Below are 18,995 nucleotides of genomic sequence, written 5' to 3'. Positions count from 1 at the left end.
TTGTAGTTTATTTGCTGCTGTGAAGTCGAGTACCAGCAATTAGTTAGGGATTTTCCTAAATGTTTGACCTATATATTTCGTCATTTCAATGTGAGAGTTGATCACAGGAGTAGGTAGGCCTTTATTATCTTGAATTTTATAAGCATTCATTGAATAATTATGTCATTTAAATAACTTTGGCACTTTCTTATTCTGAGTGTGATATTGTAGGATTTTTTTCAAGTCTTAGTGATTTCTCATACATTCAATAGATTTGTTTGTTACCATGAATGATAAATCTTGTAGATTTTGGATTATACACATCTTTTGAATTACAGTCAACCCGGCCCCAAGTTAACCCGGCCCCAAGTCAACCCGGCCTCAAAATTGGTCAACCCGGCCCCAAAATTGGTCAATCCGGCCCCACAGAGTTTTTATTTGGTCAATGCGGCCCCAAAATTGGTCAGTGCGGCCCCAAAATCGGTCATACCGGCCCCAAAATATATATTTTCAAAGAAAACTATTCAGGTCATTTTGTTGTATGATGTAATAAAAATGGTTTATTATTAATTGAATATTATAAACTAAAGAACAATTGTAAAAAAACCAACATGAACTGGCATAAAAATGTCAGTAAATTTAATTGTGCCGATTAAGACTTTAACAGTTTAATACGCAATAGTGATAATGAATAATTATATAACATCAACACTTATATATGTACATCAACATTATTTCAGATGTGATAATCAAACAGTTTAAAAAGCTATAAATAAGTTGGTAGTATCTTTCATGTCTTTATTCGATGTAAATTAAAGATGGTTTCGTGAGTGTTAATTAATTAGGAAGAAATGCATTGAATTTCGAGTTAAAATGTTTGTATAAATTAAGTTTCGAACAATCTCTTTTTCAGTTCATTTGAATGTTTCTATTGAATACGTTCATCAGTATAATTAATATTTGTTTCGTTTTTTATTTTATTTTCAAAGAATATTTACTGTGTAAAAAAGTATTGGAATATTACTAAGTGTTTGAAAAATTGAAAGTGTTTTGTGTTAAATCACTTTATGTCATCATGACTGATATAACTGTATTGATTATGGATATATTGTGCGTGACAGACAGGAAGCAGTGACCTGCGATACCTGTGATAGATGGCAGCATCTCTATAATTAATATTACTTTAAAACTGTTCCGGGAAACACTTTAGTGTGCTTTTGGTCATTTCTTTCTTTTTTTACATACAATAACATAGCTTTTTCTTAATACTTCTATCGTATTTCTATCATTTCTTGATAAGTGTTTATATTTTAAAGCAAAATAAATAATAAAAAAATGGGGCCGGGTTGACCAGAAATAACATTGGCTTGGGGCCGGGTTGACCAATTTGGGGCCGGGCTGACTTGCGGCCGGGTTGACTTGGGGCCGGGTTGACTTGTACCGCATCTTTTCTTAGCGAGCAATTTGTTGTTTGCATGATTTTTTTTCATTTATAAATACAGTGAGTTGACATCAGTATATAACTGACCTCAGGATACATATCAAAAAAGAAATTGAATATAACATAAAATTACTAAAAGTATTACTGTATTCACAAAATCAGTGTGATACATAGATCTATAATTATATATATCATAACTTGTAGTAAAAAACATATTAATGTTATTTTTTAGTCCGAATTTTAGAGGTATTGTTACAGTCATGGTTCCTGTTGGGCCAGGGCCGTCTGCAAAACACCTTGATCATAATCAGAGATGTAGACATTTATGTCTCTGTCATAACTTTTTATGTTCTCGTTTTATTGTCTTTATACTTGGCCATAACAACCCTTGGGACAAGACCATCAAGTAGAGCCAACTAAATTGACCTTCATTCATGATCTTGCCCTTAGCTCAAATTATCTAAATTTTGCTTGATTTTTGCTATAAGTGGGTGTAACTTTAAAATGGATTGTCTTCAAACTTGAACACAACAATCTTTTAGGATAGATCTTAAAGTGATCAGACAGGCCTTCAGCTTCACTTATAAGTTATTGAAATTTTCTTCTTCTTTTTGCTGTAACTCAGGCCATAACATTATTACATATATTTATTAATAGATTGACTAAGTTCATATTCAATTCAATTCAATATATTTATTGCATAAAACATGTGACATATTTATAGCAAATAAAATATATAAAACACAATGGAAATGTATGGGTTTTACCTATGTTTATAGAAAAAAGTATTAACAAAAGTTTTCTGAAGAGCTTATTACATAAAAGAATGTTTGTTAGTTTCTCATTACATTAGCATACATAATATAATATATACATAATAATGTAATATATAAATTTACATAGATTCTGAATAATTTTTTGGTTAGTTTCACTTAACAAGTTTTTGAATTTTTGTAAGTTAGGCCAGGTATAATAATAACGTTTTAGATATTTTCTACGTAGTTCTCTAAATTTTGGACATATAAGTATTAAAAAAATGATATTCATTTTCGATCATATTAGAATTACAATTTAAACAGATTCTCTCCGTCCTACAAATATTTATGTAGCGTCCGCGTTCTATTGTCAAATCATGTGAGGATGTACGAAATTTCGTTAAAGATATTCTGAACTTTGTTTCCTGAATAAAGTCGAGATAACTTTCTAATTTACATTCATGTTTAAATAAACAATACGTTTCGAGACGAGGAGAGTTATTTATTGATGAGCACCACTGTTGATAATACACATCCAATATCCGTTGTTTAATCACATTTACGTTAATTTGAATGTTAAATTGATTTTGCCATAAGTACATTAAACCGTGATTATAAAGTATTTCTTTAATCTGACTAGCCCAGTTATTACCATTATATGTATTTCCTAATTCAGCATCCCTCATCAACATATTATAAGTTTTAAATAGTAGTGATTGATTATCCAAAGTAATTAGTTTAACCCAGTATTTTATCAATATAATTTTTCGATACACATTCATTGGTGTCCTCCCTAATTCGCCGTATAGAGCATCTACGTTTGTTGAGCGTTTTATGCATAGAACTCTCCTACAAAATTTCGTATGTACAATCTCAATATCTGGTCCAGCGTGATGACCCCATACCTCTGCACAGTAATTAAGAGTAGACATTACAAGAGAATCAAAAAGATATAATTTTTGGTAGTTCTAATTGGTTGTAAACAATAAATAAATTGTGAAGTGAAAACTGAGCATGTTGAGCGATTCTCTGTTGCGTGCGATTCCAATTCCCGTTTTTAAACAAATGAACACCAAGGTATTTAAATGACTGAACGATGTCAATACGCGAGTTACATATATACAAGAAAAATATTACATACATTCGTATGTAATATAGGTACGATTGCATACTACTATTTGTGAAGACTTTATGTTTGCTGAATTAAAGGTGTAATGTAAAATGAACAAACATGTCATGAGATATTTTATATCTTTAAACATTTTCATGGAATGTAATTAATGTATCACCATATTAAAGTTGCATGCTTTCAGATGAGAAAAGTGATTTCAAGGAAATCAAAATATGAAAAGAAAATTCACGGTCAATTGACTGCTTTGAAGCATAATCACAAAATAAAATTACAGGAAATTAAAAACCCTTTTAATACACTTAAGGCAGAATTTAATCGTAAATCATAGTCAAAGATTTGAGATATGATTATTTATTCATATTTACCTCATTATTGGTTATATATTGATAAAAAAAACCGAAAGACACAGTTTGTAAATATTTATTACAATAAAATATGAAAAAGGTATATGCGCCGAGGTTAGCTATAATTAAAATTCCCGCGCTAAGTCGCGGTGGTGCTTGGGATAATCACTTGATATTGTAAATGGCAGCCATTTTACGATACGAATCCTCGAAAAGTTTATTCTGCCGAAAAGATATAAAAAATACTTGCAATTCAAAGTTTGCTGGCTACATTAAGATTATCGATTTACTCTTTGCACACTTTTTCTCTGCCTGAGTAAAATAATATTGACGTGTTTTCATTGGCTTAAACCATCACGTTACCAATACACATGTAGGTGCATGTGAACTAATTTCGAGTTCATTAAAATTATTCCGTTAATAGACATATAACATTCTTATTTACAAATGAATTGATAAAACAACAACCCCAGAAGCATTTAAGATAATAACAATCATTGGAAAAAAATAAATGCATATAAATTGTAAATTTGTGTATGACAACTCAACCCCCTAAACAAAACATAATAGACTCAACCAAAACAAGCGCCTGCTTCTTCACCTAACTATGTAGTTGCATGACCATGATTAGCAATTTAGCGAACCAAATCTAAGAGATAAACCTATTGTAAAAATAATACTATGACCACAGCAGATTTCGTACAGAAAAATCATATGATGTATGACGACCGTTTTCAAATATCATTATTTTTGTCTTACTGACGTTCAATCGAAGTCTCCATGTATTACTGTAAGTCTGTACATCATTTAACATTGATTGTAGAGATTGAGGGTCATAAGCAAATAATGCACCGTCGTCAGCGAACAATAATAAAAATACTTTTACGTCATCAATACTTAAAATACCATTTAAGTTGCTATTTATATTTTCTATATGTCATATAAAGACACATCATTTGTTAGGATAAATTGACCTTGGCTTATTTATGACCTTGACCTTAAAGGTTAGATTATTGAATTTTAATTGATTTATGCTATAATTGACAGTAACTTGGTAATTTATAAATGGATTGTCTACAAACATGGACAAAACAACCTTTTGGACAAGACCTGCTAAAGGATTGAACTGACCTTGACCTTTTAATGAACTTGACCATCATTGTCAAACTATTGAATTTTGGTTAACTTGTTTCATTTTGTTTCTTTAAGTACTGATTTGATTTACACTAGTAGACAAAACAAGATTTGTGACCAAACAAACATATTGAATAATCTAGATGTGACCATGATCTTTAAGTGACTTTGAATGTCAAATTATTGAAATTTTCTTTTTTTGCTGCAACTGGCTATAATATTAACTTCATATTATGACACAACATTCTTTAGGATAACACCTTTATGTACATCAAACTCAAACTGACATTGCCTCATTTATGACCTTGACCATGAAGGTTTAATAATAGAATTTTAGTATCAATATTTTAACTTATTTTTGTTAAAATTGACTGTAACTTGGTAATAAATAAATGGATTATCTTCCTACCTGGAAAAAAACTACCTTTTTGACCTTCTTAGACCTTCTAAAAGTTTGAACTGAGTTTGAGCTTGAGCTTAAAATGACATTGACCATCAAGTTGAAATAATTTAATTTTGGTTAATTTGTCAGCATTTTGTTAAAATTGTACAGATTTGATTTATACTCTGGACCAGGGTCTTTCAAATATTTGAAAGACCCTGTCTGGACAAAACAAAACTTGCTACCAAACAAACATATTTAAAAAATTGGAATAATTTACATGTGACCTTGACCTTTAATTGACATTGATCATCAAGGTCAAATTAATTAGATTCTGTTATTTTTCCAATAACTATATGACATTTGGCAATGTGCACAGATTTAGATGTAAAAGTGAACTTTGATATCAGCTGACCTAGATTTTGATGAAGTGACCTACTTTCTTGTCCTGTGATATATATGAAATTTGGATCATGTGCACTGAGTTTCAGATGTAAAATTGAACATTGAACATTATGGAAATGATTCATACTTGGACCAACAACAAGTGTGATAATACCTACCTATTGAAATTTAAAAAAAATGAAAAAACTCATTTTAATTTCTAATTTTTTAAATTTTTCTTTAAAAGATTTATTTAAACCTTTTATTTGTTTGCTTTAAGAAAAAGTAAAAAAAGTACAGTGTTGCCCCCTGCCTGGCGGTGGTTTTTGTTAGTACTAGCTCCTATGATTGTAACATCAATATGTATGTAGTCATTGACGATTTTACACTTCTTTTTACACATAGCTCTCCCCTGTAGAAAAATCATCTATAATAAATTTTATTTATATTTATTGAATTTTTTGCTTCAGAATTAAGACATGGAGAAGTGTGTGTTGTTTTGTGTCAGCACTCAGAAATCTTTGCTTCGATGTCCAAAGACAGTTTTTACACAGAGATATATAAGCAGGAATATACTCAAGAATGCTGTCACATTACAACATAGAAACAGTAACTCTCGGCAATACTCAACGCAGCAAGATCAAATCTACCCCAAATACCTCAGAAATTCAGCCAAATTTGTAAAGAATTCAGAGTTAGCATGTGATGTTATAAGAGATCTTGGAATAATTTATACACCAAGTTTAAGACAATTTCATACATCAGGAAGAAAGGATGCTTTCCCTCCATTGATTTGGGCTGCTGTTAGTTTCATTTCAAAGGCTGGAGCGGTTTTAACCGGCAGGTATATCATAATGTTTTATAAACTATGCCATTATCATCATACACCCACTAAAATTATAAAACCTTTCAAGCTGAGACTATAAGTACTTCAAGTGAAAAATTATATGATTGATAACTCTTTACTGTACACTTTCTTAAAGGCACGTTATTCCTCAAAAATGAATAATTTTTTAATTCTTTAAAGGGCACAAATATGTATTATATAACATTTAAATAGTGGTTTTAGAGGTTTTAAGATACTTATTAGCTTAAAATCGTAGCAACAAACAGTTTGCTATATAAGTAGCATAATGTAAATAATGTAGTATTTTGACTTCCTTACAAAATACTTATTCACTATACGATTACAGATAAAAATATGGCCAATGAATTTCTTTTGGAAATTATAGCAGAACATCAAACATTTAAAGATTTTGAAAATAAAAAAAAAAGCATTTCTGAGGCGTAATTGGCCTTTAAAACTTAAAAAAAGCCTTAATTATATATATTGCTTTTAAATGGTTCAATGGCAACTATAGATAAATTTGTATCACACCAGGAACATACATGTTATACAAACACAGATATAAAACATGATATTCGATTGCATTGAGTAATTATTGAAGTGGTATCATGTATCATCAATTTGATTCTTTATTCAACTGTTACATTCAGTTGAACTATAATTTATTAAGAGTAAACATTGCCTTCTTATTTCGGTTTTCTGTATGAAAAAGTCTAAGACTTAATAAACTTTGAATAAGATTTGTCAAAGGTACATGTATCATTTATGCTAAATTTGCTGCATTTTATCCAGGAAATACCGGACATGGTTGAAAACCCAGCCACTTGAGATACAGAAGAAGCATCACAAACGAGTCCTTCAATTCTGGGCAGCAATAGCAGCATTTGGGACGGCCCTCGGGCTCATATACTACAATTCTCATTTACAAGTGTGCCCTATAACAGGACGTAAAAGATTTGTAACCCTTACCAAAGAACAATACATGAAAGTGGCTGATTTTCAGTGCGAGGGAGTAAGATACACGTTTTTGTCATGGATTTCATTCAGATTTCTCTTATGATCAGTTTTTAGCTCACCTGTCACAAAGTGACATGGTGAGCTTTTGTGATCACTTTTTCGTTCGGCGTCCATCTGTAAACTTTTACTTTAAATGACATCTTCTCATAAACCGCTCAGCCAATTTCATCCAAACTTCACAGGAATGTTCCTTTGGTAGTTAACTTTAAAAATTAAGAATTTAATTCCATGCAGAACTCTGGTTGCCATGGCAACCAAAAGAAAAAACTTAAAAAATCTTCTTTTAAAAAACAGAAAGAACTAGAGCTTAAATATTTGGCATGAATCATCATCTAGTCAGTGTCTACCAAGTTTGTTCAAATAAAAGCCCTGGGGTCAAAATTGGCCTCGCCCTGGAGGTCATTGATTTTCCTTATTTGTATATAGTAAAAACTTAAAAGATCTTCTTTTAAAAAACCCAAAGAGCTAGAACTAAGATATTTAGCATGAAACATCTTCTAATGGGTGTCTACCAAGTTTATTCAAATAAACACCTTTGGGTTTAAATTGGCCCTGCCCTGGGGGTCATTGATTTTCCTCATATGTGTATACATTGTAGTTAAAACTTAAAAAATCTTCTTTAAAAAAAACCCAAAGAACTAGAGTTTAGATACTAAGCATGAAATATCTTCTAATAAAATATGGGTGTATCAATGGGGAATGACTCTTTTTGAGAGCTTTTTTATTTTGCTGCTTTAAGTTATTCTCTAATCTTATAAAAATATGTTTATCCAAAAAAAGTGAGGAAATATCATAATATTATGCTTATTGCTATTATTTTTTTATGATATAGCTTATAGATGGCTTAAAAGACAATATGATTCCACCAACCCATGCATGGTACAATCTTGTCCTGAAAACTGCTCAACGGATTGTTAAAGCAAATCAAGATTTTCCTGGCATGAAAGATCAGAAGTGGGTGATTCATGTTGTGGAGGGTGATGAAAAGAATGCGTTTGTTCTAGCAGTAAGTCAATACATTTATAGTAAGCCAATAAATTGATGGTAGCTGGAAGTGAATATGTTGATAGAATAAGTAAGGCTATACATTGATAATAGCAGTAAGCCAATAAATTTATGGTAGCTGGAAGTGAATATGTTGATAGAAGAAGTAAGGCTATACATTGATAATAGCAGTAAGCCAATGAATTGATGGTAGCTGGAAGTGAATATGTTGATAGAAATATTAAGCCTTATTGATAATAGCAGTCAGGTTATACATTAAAGCTGCACACCTCCAAATGGGCTTAAATATTTTAAAAACATCAACTTGAGAAAAATGTACGAAGATTTTCAGATAAGTAAAAGGAGTTAAGATTCAAGTATCCGGTAATGATTTTACATGTTATGCTCGAATAATGACTGATTCTGCATATTTATCACCAAACTTCTACTGCATTACTAATGTTATAGAGGCTATTCTTGCATATTTTGACCTCTTTTTGGTAATTTATGTGGATTGTAAGTGCTGTTGCAATGTTATTTTATAAGCTCGACTATTCGAAGAATATGAGAGCTATTGTAGTCGCCCCGGCGTCCGCGTCGGCGTCTGCGTTGGTTAAAGTTTTTTGTAAAGTCAAATATCTAAATTATTGCTTGAGATATTTAATTGAAACTTACAATACTTATTTATATTAACAAGGTACATCAGATTGACAAGTTGGATAACTCTACCTACAATATTGACAGAATTATGCCCCTTTTTAACTTAGAAATTTTGGTTAAAGTTTTTTGTAAAGACAAATATCTCAATTATTGCTTGAGATATTCAATTGAAACTTACAATACTTATTCATAGTAATAAGGTATATCAGATTGACAAGTTGGATAACTCTGCCTACAATATTGACAGAATTATGCCCCTTTTTAACTTAGAAATTTTGGTTAAAGTTTTTGTATAGTCAAATATCTCAATTATTGCTTGAGATATTCAATTGAAACTTACAATACTTATTTATAGTAACAAGGTACATCAGATTGACAAGTTGGATAACTCTGCCTACAATATTGACAGAATTATGCCCCTTTTTAACTTAGAAATTTTGGTTAAAGTTTTTGTAAAGTCAAATATCTCAATTATTGCTTGAGATATTCAATTGAAATTACAATACTTTTTTATAGTAACAATGTACATCATTTTGCTGCATAACTCTGTCTGCAATATTTGCAGAATTATTTGCCCCTTTGAAACTTAGAGATTTTGGTTAAAGGTTAATGGTCTTCAAAGATATTTACTTGAAACTTTACACATGTACTTAGGGTCATAATTTGAGGGTCATAATTGTATGTCACTGACCAAGTTCCATAACTCTATCTTGCATTAAGGCTGATTCATATCCCCTTTTCTACTTAGTCTCTTGGTCAATGATTACATGCAAGTTTTACATATCTCAATAACTATTAAAGATATTTATTTAAAACTTCACATATGCATTTAGGGTCAGAATTGTAGGTCACTGACAAAGATCCATAATTCTATCTTGCATTTAGGCTGATTTTTCTTCCCTTTTTCAACTTAAAAAGTTCATGGTAAAGTTTTGCTTGTAAGCTGTTATCTCCATAACTACTGAAGGGTTTGTGCCTTTTTTGGGACAATTTTATGCATTCATAATAATAAAGCAGTGATTTACTTGATAAAACATCTTAATAACAAGCCTTTGTACCTTTTCTGTCAATTTAATGTATTCATAGGTAATTAGTATTATTATACTCAATAAAACACCCTTGTGACATTACCTTCCAAATAGTCAAGCCAATACTGTATAGTTAGACTCTCTCTAAGGCCTATAACATGAATTTATAAAAAAAATTAGCCCTTTTGTGAACTTAGAAAATTTAACATTATCAAGGCTCTTTTACTATCAAGCACTTAGAATAGTCGAGCGTGCTGTCCTACCGACAGCTCTTGTTAGCTCGACTATTCGATAAGAATAAGTAGAGCTATTGCAGTCACCCGAGCGTCGGCGTCGGCGTCGGCGTAACCACTTATGTTAAAGTTTTTGTAATAGTTCAAATATTTTCAAAGTCCATTGACATATGGCTTTGAAACTTTGCACACTTGTTCACCATCATGACCCCAACCTGTAGACAGGAGGAGGTAACTCTATCAAGCATTTTGACAGAATTATGCCCCTTTTTCGACTTAGAATTTACGTTAAAGTTTTTGTAATAGTTCAAATATTTTCAAAGTCCATTGACATATGGCTTGAAACTTTGCACACTTGTTCACACATCATGACCCCAACCTGTAGACAGGAGGAGGTAACTCTATCAAGCATTTTGACAGAATTATGCCCCTTTTTCGACTTAGAATTTACGTTAAAGTTTTTGTAATAGTTCAATATTTTCAAAGTCCATTGACATATGGCTTTGAAACTTTGCACACTTGTTCACCATCATGACCCCCAACCTGTAGACAGGATGAGGTAACTCTATCAAGCATTTTGACAGAATTATGCCCCTTTTTCGACTTAGAATTTACGTTAAAGTTTTTGTAATAGTTCAAATATTTTCAAAGTCCATTGACATATGGCTTTGAAACTTTGCACACTTGTTCACCATCATGACCCCAACCTGTAGACAGGAGGAGGTAACTCTATCAAGTATTTTGACAGAATTATGCCCCTTTTTCGACTTAGAATTTACGTTAAAGTTTTTGTAATAGTTCAAATATTTTCAAAGTCCATTGACATATGGCTTTGAAACTTTGCACACTTGTTCACCATCATGACCCCAACCTGTAGACAGGAGGAGGTAACTCTATCAAGCATTTTGCCAGAATTATGCCCCTTTTTCGACTTAGAATTTACGTTAAAGTTTTTGTAATAGTTCAAATATTTTCAAAGTCCATTGACATATGGCTTTGAAACTTTGCACACTTGTTCAACATCATGACCCCAACCTGTAGACAGCAGGAGGTAACTCTATTAAGCATTTTGACAGAATTATGCCCCTTTTTCGACTTAGAATTTACGTTAAAGTTTTTGTAATAGTTCAAATATTTTCAAAGTCCATTGACATATGGCTTTGAAACTTTGCACACTTGTTCAACATCATGACCCCAACCTGTAAACAGGAGGAGGTAACTGTATCAGGCATTTTTTTTACTATCAAGCACTAAGAATAGTCGAGCATGCTGTCCTACCGACAGCTCTTGTTTTTTTTGGTAATTGCACAAAATTTTACCTTTTAAATACATTTTCAATTTTTTATGAAAATTAGCATGAATCTAGGGCATTCAGGCATGCGGGTTTATCAACAGCAGTAAGCAAATTGTATTGACAGTATCAATTAGGCTAATAATGGAGAAAAGCAGTAAGCCAATATAAGTGGGCTTATATAGATGGGTGCATTATATATTTTATTCAAATGGTTCAATAAATTCAGTATTAAACTTACGCTCATTTAATATCCTCTTTATCTTCAATGGATTTTTTTTAAATTTAAATAAGTGTATGAATTTATTGTTATTACGTCACATTATTTATTTTCAGAATGGGCATATTTTTGTGTATACTGGAATGCTAATGTTTGTAGAGAATGAGGACCAATTTGCCTTTATTCTAGGTCATGAAATGGCACATGCTCTACTCTTACATGGGGTATGTATTTTAGACTCCCCATCCCCCTATTTAGCAACAAAAAATACAATGTATTAAATACAAAATCTATCTATAAATTACATAGAAGACTTTGGTACCTCATGATTTGTGAATATTTTCTTTCCTGTTAAATTTTTTTAAATGCAATCATGTAATTAAATTTTAAAAGATATTATGAACATTTCAAAATGTTATGGCCTCAATACAAATCTAAATACTGTAAAAGTCCTATTAGACGCCCCCGGTGCTAAACATTTTCCAAAAGGGGGTTTTTATGACAACACATTTTTTTCTCAATCCAAAATCATTGTTAATACATTTAGTGTTAGAAAGTGTTGGTTATAATATTAAAAAGGGCTAAGGTTTTAAAGTTCTCATGATACATTTTTGTTTTTACGATAAAAGCCTGGGGGTTAAATAAATACATGTAGTAACACAGTTGCACTTGCAATATTAAACTCTGGAAAGCAGTTTTTTTTTTTTTGTATATTGATGTATATTTGTGTAAATTTGGATCAATGTTTTCATGAAACAGTTCACTGAATGATATAACTATTTTTAAAATTTTTTTTACGTATTTGTATCAACTGTATATACTTGTATGTTTCAGGCAGAACAACTGAGTTACAGTCAGTTTATGGACTATATTGTGATAGGGGTAATGGCTGCAATATGGACGTTAATGCCAAATGATGGAATAGCTGTGATAACTAACTGGTTTTACAAGAAAGTCATGAACGTTAGTATCATACATTTTGTATCATATTTTTTTTTGTTGCATTTAAGACTGGTATGTCCTCATTAGTTATCCCAATTTTGGAAATTTCATCATCTGGCTTTAGGGTGCCAGATGAGCCAAATGCTGCAGAATAACGCAAGCCTCTTTATTGCACAATGAGCAGGTACCCTCTGGGATGGATATTCCAATTCGAACTGCAACAGACATAATTAATTATTGTGGAAGGTGCAGAGCATCAAAGTCCTAATCCAGAGGTTATAGGTTTGAGTCCCATAAGTGGTGACATTCACTTCTGGCTTCCAAAATCCACACTGGTGTGATAACTGGTTTTGACACCCAGGAAGTATTCAATAGACATGTCTTAAAGGGCATGTCTAGGTAGTCTGTAGTTCCTTCCCCTTACATTTGTAATACTCTTTGTTCAGTAAGAAATAAAAAAACTGTGAGCAGTGTCAAAATATTAGATATAATCCTTTTTTAAACAGCTTTAGAGTGAGTAAATATAACACAGCATGGTCGAATAATTATAGGGGTGTCACAGTTAGAAAAAATGTGCTAACCATTTAAACGGCAACATAATAACCATGTTAAACGTTTAATCAACCGTACTAATAAAATCCTTAGATTTTCAACATTTACTTTGTTTTTTTTTATAACAAGATACGCCATTTCATTCAAAATGATGACAATACATATACAAATATGGAGTAACTATTTTCCGCTAGGGTGGTACCATGTTCCATCAGATCGGAAAAAATACATTGTTGAGTAGCCTGGGATTCAGGCGTTGATATTTTTTGCTTATTCATAACATATGCGCTATTTCGTACAACTAAAATACAATTGTCATACTCTTGTTATTAAAAAAACAAAGGTAATATTCAGAATCAATTTAAACTTTTTTGCACCTATGTCAAACACTAACCTAAGTTAACACCTTTTGAATTTTTTAATCGGTTTTTAGCTAAAAACCGACCGTACCCCTTTAAACAGATAAACGTGATACCCCTAAATAGTTGTGTATTTTGGCATCTTTATTTTCAACATATGATACATCTACTTACAGATATCTGTACATATGCCTTACAGTAGAATACTAGAAAAAGAAGCAGATAAAATTGGCTTACATCTAACTGCCAAGGTATTTTTTGTTATTTTGGTTTTATTCAATATAGAATTTTATATATATATAAAAAAATTTGGGAGATACATTGTTTTTGCCCTTGCTGTTTGTCCGCCTGCCCATATGTCCATCAGTCTGTCTCTCTGTCTGTCTGCACCAAATAAGGATAGGGGGCCACTTAACTGTGAACAGAATAAAAGAGAACATTAGAGTTCATTCCGTAACAATAGAGTAAGGGGCATTGGCCCTCTATTAATCAAAAGAAAATAACATAAGTAATGGCCCCTTATCCTATTACCGCCGGAAGGCCGTAAGATTTCAAAGGACAATATGGGGTGAACATCCATTTTCATTCCATACAGGTCTACTTGTACTTGTGGGGAATGTACTTATGGGGTGCAAATACATTGCTTATGTGGTTTTAGAGATCAAAGAAAAAAAACCAAAATGTCAACCCAGAAAGAACGTATGTCCATCCTCATTAATCTTGTCCGGCTTTCACAGGTCAAACTGCTGGTGGGAAACTTCACAGGAATGATGAGTAATATACCTAGTTGTGCATATTGGTGGCAGGTTTTGCTGCGATTCACACAATGGGTGCTGGAGCTATAAATAGAAAATTCTTGTCTAGCTTTCATCGGTCAAACTGCTGCAGAAGTGATCTGTACCATACCTAATTATGGGAGACATATGTTTTTGTGACAAAAACAGCTTCTTGTTTATTTTTATGCTCACGAAGGGCAGCAAATTGTAATATAGTTTATTTTTATGCTCAAGAAGGGCAGCAAATTGTAATATAGTTTATTTTTATGCTCACGAAGGGCAGCATATTAAAATGGCACCTTGTGTCTGTCCATCCCAACTTAAACAACATTTGTGTCAAGATTGTAACTTTGTAATGCATTGAGAGATTTTGAAATAACTTTGCACAAATGTCTACCACATCAAGATGTCGATTGTGACTAAGAATGACATCCCTACTTCAAAGGTCAAGGTCACACTTACTTTTTGAAGGTTCAAATCACAGAGTTTATAGGAAAATACATTCCTGTCAGGACTGTAACTTTCTCAAGCATTGAAGGATTTTAAAATAACTCGGCAAAAATGTCAACTACATCAAAACGAAAAAGGTAAAGGTCACACTTAGAGGTTGAAGGTTCACCAGTTACACAACAATTTTGTCCGGACTGTAACTTTGTCTTGCGATGAATGATTTAAAAATAACTTTGCATAAATGTCTAGCGCATCAAATATTGTGTCGCATCCAAAACCTATGTCCCAACCTCCAAGGTCAAGGTTGCAAGTTTGCTTTAAATAGCACTTTATTTCATAAGAACAATATTAAGTTTTTGGTTACTTTCATTCTCTTTTCTTTTCATAATACCTTTCTGCAATGCTTGAGAAACCTTTTCGGGTGCATTTTTTTAACTCAATAGACCAAGCTATACTCTTAATATGTATATATTGTGTATTTATAATACTGCATTTTTGTATCATCACTTTTTATTGAATAATCATGACATTTATATTGATTTTTATAATACTGCACGTTTGTAACGTCGCTTTTCATTGGATAATCGTGACGTTAAATAGATTTATATACACGGCTGCTGTCGATTTATGAAGATATCTTACTTTTTCTCCACAAAATGATGTCTATGTTGCAAATTTGTTATAAAGATTATTGACAGGTTATATGGCCCTATATAAAAGGCTGTTTGCAATATAACCATCGCCTAGCGGCTCGGGTTATATTTACAAACAGCCTTTTATATAGGGCCATATAACCTGTCAATAATCTTTATAACTAATAATATACATGGCTGCTGTCAATTTATGAAGAAATTTCACTTTTTCTCTAAAATTATGCTTGCTGTATTTGTTATTCCTAGCAGCTTAGGTTATATTACAAAACAACCATTTATATTCCGCCATATAACCTGTCAAAATTCTTTATAAGTAATAATATATAGGCTACTTGTTATTTTTGCTTATGGTTACAGGCTTGTTTTGATGTAAGAGAGAGCAGTGTATTGTGGCATCGTATGGGCATTGATGAGGATGTGACAGGCGAGGCACAAATTCCAGAATGGTTGTCCACACATCCTAGTCATGGTAACAGGGTCAAACATATGAACCAACTTATACCAAGGGTAATCGTATATAATAAGCTTTTATGATTGTTTTCAAGTTTAATGAATATTGTAATGGCTTCAGAACTTAAAATTGTTTCCAAGACTACTGAATATCTGTACTAGGTCTTTCACTGGTAGGAAAATGCGAATGACAAAATCTGTACAGCTGTCAACACCGTCTCTATTGATGATGGTCGGTGATGCTTTGATGTAATAAAAACACTCTATTATATATAGACTATGTATTTTGTGTAATTTTTGGTAATCTTTGTTTTCAATAACACATTATTATATAAAGTTAGTCTTACTGTAACGCTTTCTCGTCAAAAATTCTAACATCATCCAATATTGTAGCAAATCAGTTATTTCTGGAATTATGTTTCTTTTAAATCTTGGGCATTAGATTATTTACAATCACTCATCCTTCATTGCTATATACTAAATTCCAGTTATAAACTGTTAAGAATTATTGAAGATTGTAAAAAATAATGTTCTGGGAATGACCGATTTATTACAATATTGGCCGATGTTAGAAACTTTTTGGCCGGACAGCATTGCAGTAAGACTACCTTAAGAAGTTAAGAGTACTTACTTGATGGTAACATTAAAATAAAAGTGTATATTAGTTTTGTATACAAGAAAATGTATAATTTCAATTACCTATGTTAGTCATGTTATGTACCAAACAAATAAGGATACAATATATTTAGGTGAAGCCGATTTCTTACAAAGTATTAAGTATGAAAACTTTATCTTATCCAGAGCAATGGCTAGTAAAATGTAGATTTTCTTCATTTTAAAGCACTTGGACAATTAATCTCCAACTGTATTCATTTTACATGTTACAATGGTCAGGGAATCTATCAAAAACTCATATGTCACTTGTTTGTGAACTGAATAAGTCAAATGAGCTGCGCCATGTCAAAACCAACATAGTGCATTTGCGACCAACATGGATCCAGACCAGCCTGCGCATCTGCACAGTCTGATCAGGATCCATGCTGTTCGCTTACCAACCCTACTACAAGTAGAGAAACTAATAGCGAACAGCATGGATCCTGATTAGACTTCACAGGCTGATCTGGATCCATGCTGGTCGCAAACGCACTATGTTGGTTTTGTCATGAAGCGACTCAAATGAATTTTTACGCCCCCACTTCTGTAGAGGGATTAACAGATTAACTTTTGTCCATCTGTCACGCTGTCCATCCATAGACTGAAGAACAGTGGTATGTAAAGGTGTCTGTTTCCTATGGACACAAATTTATTAGTTTATAACAGACACCAAATGAATTTCTTAAATATTTCACTGGAGCACTATATTCATAAGAATATTTGGAAAGCACCGACACCCACTTTATTTCATATTGTTTATCCCATTCATTACTAGAGATTCATTATTTGTATATCCACTAATCAATTTAATGATTACATGTATAATGGTTTTCTATATCTAGGCCATGGAGGAGAGGGCAAGCTGTAAATGCGATCCGTTGTCAGATGTTGACCCGCGTAACCGTGCAAAAAATCTCAGACAAGTTGCTGACAACATTATGATTGCACGAGCAAGCAAGGCAAACCTTGGAAGAGTTCACGTAGACAACATTAAACCCACAGTGCCAACATTCCAATCTTTACATAAAATGCAGAAACCTCTAGGCAAGGTTAAAGCATAGACTCTCTGAAATTAGAAATCAGTTCTTTTATTGCAATAGTTTTGATATGAAAATATATTGTTACAAAATGTTAAGTAAGAAGAATGAAGGAAAATTAAATATTTTTTTATATAATATACTTCAGAAATATATCATTTTGTACTTGTGAGAGGATATTTTATTTTGTTGATTTAGCATGCAAGTGAATTATATTTTAAGGTTGACTATCTTTAGAACATGGATAGCTATTGCACCCTGGTGTTGGCATAACGCATTGGTTAAGTTTTTGCATGCAAGTTGGTATCTCCAAAACTACTGAAGGGAATGGGTTGAACATTCACACCCCAGTTTTCTGTGATAATCTTATATGTTGTGCTTATGTCCCGTAACTCTGAGTTACCTTTTAACAGAGTTATGCCCCTTTTTTACTCTCTAGCATTGAGAAAAGTCAGGCCAGCAGTTTTATGGACAGCTTTGTGTTACATGGCTGGTATCTTGTTGTATTTGTTTTACTTGGATTATTTCTATGCAATTGTATCAGCCTGTGGAATACATTTTGTCAGAGTTTTGTGACCAATATTGATAGGTTTTGAATAATTTCATTCATATTTAGAATTATTTAAGAAGATTATCATGTATGTTATTTATATTTTTTCCCTGATATTTATATGGTATACACTTCATTGATTTTTTTAGGTAATAAGATTTTTGGTAAAGCATGTTGCATGGTATTTTAGGACATTTTTTGTTGCACTGCAAAGTTCAAAGTTTATTATTATTATTATTATTATTATAGTATTGTTTGCTTGTAAAAGTAAATCATGGAAAATGAATTGCAGACCTACATGTACCTAGTTGCTTCTCTTGGAATGGTTATTCATCTCCTAAAAAATTGAAGATACTAGACTGGTTCTGAAGGATAATTAATAGACTGGGTTTTTTTTTTATATATATATTTTTGTTAATCCAATGAAAATTTTGTAGTGACTAGGGAGACATTGAAGTGTAAAAAAACACTTCTCTGTATTATGGATGGTATTTGTTAGAAGAATTTCAAAAATCTTTTTTATTTTGCTTTTACTTATATTTAGAAAATGTGGAAAACTAACTGGGAAAATATCTCCAAAGGAATTCTGTTGTTAAAAAAAATCTAAAATCTTTTTTACATGAAAAGAAAAAAAAAAAATTTATATTTTAGAATTTTTGCATATTGTGTTAAATATGTTTTATGCTGATATTTTAGGATTTAACTCACTACAGTGTTGGAGCAGTACATATAGATGCTCAC

General features: G+C 31.9%; 1 protein-coding gene across 2 annotated transcripts; it reads left to right on the top strand.

Annotated features, from left to right (window-relative positions):
- Positions 1-13: 13 nt before the first annotated feature.
- LOC132732532 (metalloendopeptidase OMA1, mitochondrial-like) lies at positions 14-18,270 on the top strand. 2 transcript variants are annotated; one of them, XM_060719000.1, is made up of 9 exons: positions 14-113; positions 6,022-6,395; positions 7,191-7,410; positions 8,248-8,421; positions 11,948-12,055; positions 12,666-12,794; positions 13,861-13,935; positions 15,921-16,070; positions 17,510-18,270. In XM_060719000.1, the coding sequence occupies exons 2-9, from the start codon at positions 6,031-6,033 to the stop codon at positions 17,726-17,728; spliced, it is 1,440 nt and encodes a 479-aa protein (XP_060574983.1). In that variant the 5' UTR covers positions 14-113; positions 6,022-6,030; the 3' UTR covers positions 17,729-18,270. The 2 variants fall into 2 exon arrangements, with proteins under 2 accessions (XP_060574983.1, XP_060574984.1); XM_060719001.1 differs by having other exon boundaries at positions 23-109.
- The last annotated feature ends 725 nt before the right edge of the window (positions 18,271-18,995 follow it).

Source organism: Ruditapes philippinarum, unplaced genomic scaffold (assembly GCF_026571515.1).
Source record: "Ruditapes philippinarum isolate M1 unplaced genomic scaffold, ASM2657151v2 ctg576_1_1_1_1, whole genome shotgun sequence".
NCBI classification, from domain to species: Eukaryota; Metazoa; Mollusca; class Bivalvia; order Venerida; family Veneridae; genus Ruditapes; species Ruditapes philippinarum.
This window is presented reverse-complemented; position numbering and strand designations above follow the sequence as displayed.

What these genes read in the sequence shown, in the direction of transcription:
- LOC132732532 (XM_060719000.1), top strand. Translation starts at nt 6,031, where the DNA reads ATGGAGAAGTGTGTGTTGTTTTGTGTCAGCACTCAGAAATCTTTGCTT. An exon ending in GGAGCGGTTTTAACCGGCAG is followed by an intron (nt 6,396 to 7,190) that starts GTATATCATAAT and finishes CATTTTATCCAG; the next exon opens with GAAATACCGGACATGGTTGA. An exon ending in TTTACAAGAAAGTCATGAAC is followed by an intron (nt 12,795 to 13,860) that starts GTTAGTATCATA and finishes ATCTACTTACAG; the next exon opens with ATATCTGTACATATGCCTTA.